Raw genomic sequence first — 7,280 nt, 5'->3', positions numbered from 1 at the left:
CCGTGACACAGTGTTTTTCAGCTAAGTTCTAAGAAAGCACCAGACAATTGCTTCATGGAATACTTGGACACGAACTTCTGTGCAGTATTTGTTAGGATTTGTTACCATCTGCTTCCCTATCACATCTGCAAGAGCTAGTTTTGCTAGAATTTTGCAAAAACATTCATATGTTTTGGGTTATTATAGACTGCCCCTCCAGCCTTTGCCAAGTTCTGTTTTAGCTAACCAATGTTACACTTCACCTACGCTGTGCAAGTAGAAAAAAGAAACAGGCAGCAGGATTTTTTTTATTTGTATTTTTTTCTAAGGTACGCTGACTTCTTCAGTGTTCCTCTGGCAGGTATAAAAGAGTCATTCAGCTAAACTTCTGATCTGTACGATTAAGATGTCACATGAATGCGTCTCAAAAGGGAGGCTTTTCATAAAGAAAATAACCCAGTGGACTGGCACGTTATCCTGTACACCTTCCACAAAAGCATTCTGAAATATTAAGGCTCTCATATGGATACTGCTGAAGTATCCACTGAAGTTCAGTGTTTAGCAACCTAAAGGCTGGCTACTGCAATAATTTTAAGGTACCAAACTAGCTGCTTTTCTCTGAAATGCAGAGATACACATTTGTGCTGTAAGAAAGGAATGCTTTAAGTAGCCACAGCAACTACGTATAAGGAACTCATATTATTATTATTCCTCCCCCAAAATGCCATAATCAAACAAAAAGGTATAATTCCGTCTGGTCTTAGCTTCTCAGTTGCATCATGCAATAAAATAATTCCTATTGCAAGACTGTTTTCCGCCCTTATTTTCTTTGACACATACCAACTTGCATTCGCTTCACTGAGCATTTCTGAGATAATCCAATCCCATTGGAGGCTTCACAGAAATACTCTCCAGTGTCATTCTTTGTAACTGTGTTAAATAGCTGTTAAGACAGAGTCCAAAACCATTATCAGAATGGAAAAAAATTCAGAATTTCCTGTGGGATAGAAATGTTGACATGTCAACAGGGTTTGTTCATTTGTTTGTTTGTTTGTTTAAACAAAAAAACCTGAAAGAGTGAGAAATTCTGGTCCAGTTCGACCTCATAATTCAGCTCCCTAGTCCCATTCCCTGGTCCTTAACTTCAGCTTCTGGTCTAAGAGGGTCTTTTAGATGGACATTTTAACTAGATGGAGTGTATCTATAAGGAGATTCTTTTTCAGTGGATCAGTACTTTCCAATAAAGTGCATTTTCTTAGGTGTGCTCTAACTTCAGAATCCCTGAAATCAGACATTTTGTTCATTTTACCAAAAAACAACAACAAAAAATTACCAAAAAAAAAATCATGTACTACAAAAAATATTTCCCACAGAAAGTTTGTGGTTCCCCCTCACCCTCAAAATGGCACTTTCTTTCTTCTTCCAATGGAGAAATGCTAAACTGCACTATTTGTCAAATACTGTTAGTGTAAAAATGAAAATGAGGAAGCAAGAGATGGACAGAGACGGACCTCATGTCAGTTCCAGTGTTTCTCTGTATTTTTTTTTTAATCATTAGACTTGTTAACTGTTTTCTCTTTAATAGATCCCATACTTTAAGATTTTCAGAAGTGATCAGTAATTTTGAGTAGTCCACCTAATTTCCACAGTGTACCGAAAGATCCACAGCACCTCTGGATGCTTAGTCACATTTCAGTTTCCACGTTTGTGCACAGGAGTAGGGTGTTCCTAGAACAACTCTTTACTTCTGAAAAATCTCAGCTGACAATGCATCGTAAGTAGTATTTATCAATTTTTTTAGAAGGATCAGCTAATGGGGGAGGGATGAGAAAGAGATGGCCAGTTCTGAGGGGAAAAAAAAAAAACAGAAAACAAACTACAAGTAAAACAAAAAACCACAGCTTACAGCCCCGACTCATTCCCACTGACTTCACAAGTACAGGACTGGAACTTGTAAATGCCACTGGATTGCACAAATTCTGGACTGCCCTTAGTGCTGCACTCCCACTGAAGTGTGTGAAGTTGCTATTTCAGATTTTAAAGCGCTATCAAATGTAACTCTGTTGACATACTGAGAGATCATTCTCACCTGGCACTAGTTAGCTAGCTGACAAGGTGAAACTTGTCATGTATTTTCTAGATTCTGCTCATTTATCATTACTGCAGCCTTGCAACTCGCCCAATTTGTCTGTATCACCCAATGTCTATGGCTTGTCATTGGTCTGAGGCAGAAACCACCTTCTATGTTTGTTAGCACAAATTTCAGCATGACATTGATCGCCGACAAAGACCTTGCGCATTTTTGGATTAAGACCCCTGTGCATCATTGTACTAAACAGTAAATTTGGTCTTCTTGATAGCTGGTTATGCCAGAGTTGGTTATTACACTTACCAGAGTGCCAGACTTTTTATTCATGGTGTAAGTTATGTTTGCTCCTCTAGCACTGCCTGTTCCTGTCTTTTCCAGTAAGGCAACACCATTCTTGTACCACTGGTACTCAGATGGAGGAGATCCCTCAGCCTCCTTACAGCTCAGTTCCACTACTGTTCCTGTCATTGCGGAGCTGGGTACCTCACATACCGGAGTAGTCGGAGCAACTGGACAATGAAATTGCACTTGTTACACAGTCTTATCGGTATTGTCTATATGACAACAGTTTGACAGTCACTGGTGAGGAGGTGAGCACTTGTGTACATGCTTAGAAACTACTGCATTAATGAAATGAGGTGCTGGAGAAGGGGTTGAAGGCAGAGTCCTGCTACCGGCGAGCGCAGTAAGACTTGTGAGTTGCTAAAAATGGAAGAAAGAGGCTTGCTCCCAGCCTCCCCCACCACATGATGTGTCACCCTGTCTCCCATCTATACACCGTCATCCAACCCCAGAGAGTTCGTTTCACCTCGTTTCTTGTATGGGGCCTCTTGCTCACAGACAGAGGAGGAATAACTCAAGGAATCTGTAGTCCAGCAATTCCCCCCTTCCCCGCCCCAGTATTTAAAAACAGAAGTGAGGAAGAGGAAAAAGATTTTTTTGTATTAAAAAAAGTCAACTGGTTTTTGAAAAATGATTGTCAGAAAGAATTACCAAGACTGGCCATCATCACAGCCATTGTGTAAATCCCAGGTTGAGGACCAAAAACAATTGGCTACTAAATTTCAGTTTAAATTAAAAACAAACATTCCCACACACAGATGGAGGAGAACTGATTGTTCCTTCTGCCATGAAGATGAACGTTTCTTCTGATTTTTATTACGTGAACAGAAAAGGAACTCAATTTTTTTATTTGGTAACTTGAAGCTATGTAGAAGAAAACTAAGGGTGAAGAGGCATGCATGGAACATGAAAAGCACAAGTGACACCTTAACAAGTATTCACAGTTTTTTCTTGGCTGATTTTAAAATAAAAAGCAAAAATAAAGTCAAGTGAAATACTAATTAATTCACATTAACTTTCAAAAAGGTTTGTAAGCAACACACACACACTCTCTCTCTCCTTTTGGCTTTAAGATTTCAACTTTAAATTAAGAAGCCACATTTAAAAGAGGAAAGCTGTTGAGAGAGTGGAAGAAAGAAGAAATAAGTGGGGTTACCTCATTGTTGGAGCTAATCAGAAGTTCATGAATTTATCATCCTTCATGAAGAACTTTGAGACTTTATTCATAATTTTAAAAGATCAATTATTTTTGTATAGAAAAAAACAATATAGAAACTACAAAAGCAAATATTTTATTTTCTCCCTATACGGAGAAAAGAAGAAAACTACCAACCTCTAGCACTCATCCACTGGGAAAAATACCAGGAGCAATGTAAGAAGAATGTGCTCAGTAGTCACTTTTCCCTCCTTTCCCCAACTGGGAAAGAAAACAAACAAAAAACCACAAAGAACAACCACCCCCCCAAGCCAACACCATCCCTCCTGTAAATAAAGTCCACAGATTGCTAGCTCACTGGCTGTCATTGCGCAGACACTGCAGCAGTTTCTCCTTCCAAAAACAGGAGGAGACTGTAGCGTATTGGAATGAACTGCTGCTCAGGAATATTTGATAAGTGTTGACAGATGCTGACTTTCCAGTGCCAAACACCATGATCAGCTTATCCAGATTCTCAGCTACTGAGCGACTTCAGTTTTAGTAGAAATGGAAGCTTCACCATCACATAAATCAGCGTACTTGCTAAGTTTTGAGAACTGAAACCCACATTTATATCAGCAAAACCCTAGTTATATTCCTTTCTAATGCAAGTGTGCATTTTGGAAAGCTGTTTTATGAAGTATGTTGTAGAATGTGCAAGTGCACGTGTGTTTATAAACCCAGCCCAAAGAAGACCCAAAAACCCAGCAGCCACACACCGTATGGACAACCCTATCTTCAACACCCCTTACCATCATACAATTTCTTTACAGAAGCCCAAGTAATAAAGTTTGTACCCAATACTGTGAGAGTAATAGTAGCCTCTCCCAGGCGTTGCCCCTCTTCACTCTTTGCACTGATTTCACAGCGGTAGGTCCCAGAATCCTTTCTAGTCACATTTCTAATACGGATTCCTGTATTCAGCATCTCTGCTCGGCCTCGAAGATCACCTTTAAGGGAGAACAGACAGAGAGGTTTCTGCTCTTTGCTTATAGCAAATGTCTATGTCTCATTGGCTTGTTCTGAAATCATGTACAATTTATGAACTATTGCTCATTGGCTCAGCGTTAGTTATCTATTACCAAGGAGAAATATGTAATCCCCGTCCCAAGACAGTAAGAACCTTCCGCAACTTGTCCATTTAGTCCAAAAAAACCCTCAGTTCAAAAAGCCTACATCTGTCACAAATTTTCTAGTTGGAATGCTTTTTTCCTGCAGTTATTTCAAGAAAACATGTATAGCAGTAGTCAGGTGACAAAAAAGACATAATTTTCCACTGGAGGGATGGCAATCACTAACTTCATTACCTTACAGAAAGAATTGTGAGAGGGACCACAGCAAAGTATTTGACGTTTTAACTTGGCAAGAAAAACACGATGGATTTAGCAAAGATATTGCCATCAGACTTCTTACAGTGAGGGTTTTTTCATTCTACAGCTTGTTATGAAATTGAAGTTACATGCACACACAGAACCATGAGTTCCAGTGTTTCTCTAAATTAAATATATGCAAAAAAACCCAAGTTTATCAACATGACAAGCACACCTTGCAAGCTCTACGAACTAGCAAAATCGCCGTGCTTTTATTTTACTTCTCAACTTTCATTTATTGCGTACAAGGTACCACAGACCCATGTTTTCTGCAACACATAAAGCTGAGGTAAGTCCTTTTCAGAACATATAAACAGAAATTCCACTTCTGAAAAGAATACGAATAATTTAAAATATACAGCTGAGTTTATATTTTATGTATATAAAACCTGCTGCATTATTCATATCTAAGCCTCCAGCTTTACAGGAGGCTTCAGAAACGTCTTTGTAGGATAGGAGTGCAGAGCTTGCAGTAGTTTTGGGGAGTTTATATCTGAATGTCATTTCATTTTTGAAAAATGTCAAGGAATGTGCAGTGTCATTTTTCTTATTCTTGAGTTTTATTATATTTAACTTCATTAAAAAGGTAACTAATCATTGTTGATTTTATTAAGAAATGATTTTTTCCCCCCCTGGGGAAGAATTCTTCTCCTCAAAAGGACAGGTGTTCAGTATGAAGAGTCAAGAGCATTCTCTTTCACTCATTTTCCTTACGTTATTGCCCAAGAAAGAATCGATAACTATGCTAGAGAATGACATGTTAAACCATCAGTCTAAGCCTGTAGTACTGTACCTGTAAATTCACCATTGTAGTAGACAAATGAGACTCCTTGAGACTGGATTTTCTTCCATTCTATTCTTAAGCTCATCCCTTTTGAAAATTTGTGCTTGCAACTAAGAATAGCCTCTAGAGGGGAAAAAAAAAAAAAGAACACAAAAGGGAAAATTGAAGACTTTAGCATTGTGTTTGGTACACATTCAGGCTCCATGAGATTAATATTCTCCCTTCAAAAGAACTTGAGCAGTCAGCAAGGGCTAGATCTACTTCTCAAAGTGATGCCATCAGACCTTCTCCAGATTTACACAAACATAATGGGGAAACAGAAACTAGTAATTTTCCCATACTTCAGTGGCCTTTGGATCCAACTTCAGATGTTGGGGACTAGATATTCCCATGTTGGATGGGCACAGATTCTGTATTACTACCCTCATTTTAGGTTTAAATATTTTCGTCAGTGAGCAGACCACCATTAAAAACAGGACTCTGACCCTGTTATCAACAATATTTTGTTAATTACCATTCTGAATTCAGTATCAGTAGTTTAACTGTTTAAATGTATAACTTAATGCAGATGGAAAACATACCAGTAAGATGGTTAAATATTCTCCTAAGTAACTTACGTATTTATTTACAGTTTCACATTGGTTATTGTAAGGGTATGTGGAAGGTGAGAGTCTGCTTCATTAAGGTTTCCCAAAGAAGGACCTTTTCAATGCAAAAGTGATAACAAGAAAAGGGGGCAGCAACAAACAAAAACACAGAGACACAAACATGACAGACAGGGACTAACAGAAATGATGACAAAGACCATCAGTCTCCAAACAAACTGATGGGACTGTGGTGTGGGCAACTGGAGCGGGTGAGGGTCTCTGCATCCGTAGTTGGAGGGACCACAGATGTTGGGAGTGTGTGTTGGTGAGTCTCAAAGCATGCGTGCCTGGAGTGCTAGCTATTGGTGCAGAAAGGGTGGCTTGACTAAATTTAGGGCCAGCAACCAGGGTCACACTGGGGGTGTAGGCACCCCTGGGCTTGTGGTGCTGGCTTCTGGAAGTGGGGGTGTGTGGTGTGTGTGCAGTGTTTGTATCTTCCCTAAACCTGGCGTGCTTGGAGGTGTGTGCGTAACTCACCAGCAAGCCTCAAGCTGGGCGAGCTGGTGCATAGGGCAGGGGTAGCAGATGGGCAGAGGGGCTGTGCTGGTACTCAGGGGATCCAAGAACGTGCATGTGCTTGTGAATCTGGAGAGAGTTGTGTGAGGGCTTTCACCACTGAACTTCAATCTGCACTAGCCAGAGAGGAGGAAGGAGGCTCAGGTGTCTATACTTAATACTTTACATGAGCCCAGGCAGTGTTATATGTGGGTGCTGTTGAAGGCAGCGCCTTGTCTGTGGCGGTCTGTGGAGCTGGCAATGCCAGTGTCGCGAGTGTGTGTACAAACACACTCTGTTTACAAACAGAGAAGGACTGGTGGGAGATGTGGTGGTCGGAGGCCGTCTTGGGCTTAGCGACCATGAAATGGTAGAATTC

At 40.1% G+C, this 7,280-nt stretch overlaps 1 protein-coding gene across 1 annotated transcript in view; it reads right to left on the bottom strand.

Moving 5' to 3' along the window:
- The window catches only part of JAM2 (junctional adhesion molecule 2), a 17,884-nt gene that overhangs the window by 5,195 nt on the left and 5,409 nt on the right, over positions 1–7,280 (bottom strand). The window contains exons 2-5 of the mRNA XM_009327795.1: positions 5,769–5,882; positions 4,403–4,555; positions 2,372–2,577; positions 820–922 (exon numbers count right to left, since the gene is read on the bottom strand). Of these exons, the coding sequence (XP_009326070.1) occupies positions 820–922; positions 2,372–2,577; positions 4,403–4,555; positions 5,769–5,844 (538 nt within the window). The 5' untranslated portion in view covers positions 5,845–5,882. The remainder of the gene's footprint in view (positions 1–819; positions 923–2,371; positions 2,578–4,402; positions 4,556–5,768; positions 5,883–7,280) is intronic.

The sequence above is a fragment of the Pygoscelis adeliae genome, unplaced genomic scaffold, assembly GCF_000699105.1.
Source record: "Pygoscelis adeliae isolate BGI_AS28 unplaced genomic scaffold, ASM69910v1 Scaffold14, whole genome shotgun sequence".
Taxonomy (NCBI): domain Eukaryota; kingdom Metazoa; phylum Chordata; class Aves; order Sphenisciformes; family Spheniscidae; genus Pygoscelis; species Pygoscelis adeliae.
This window is presented reverse-complemented; position numbering and strand designations above follow the sequence as displayed.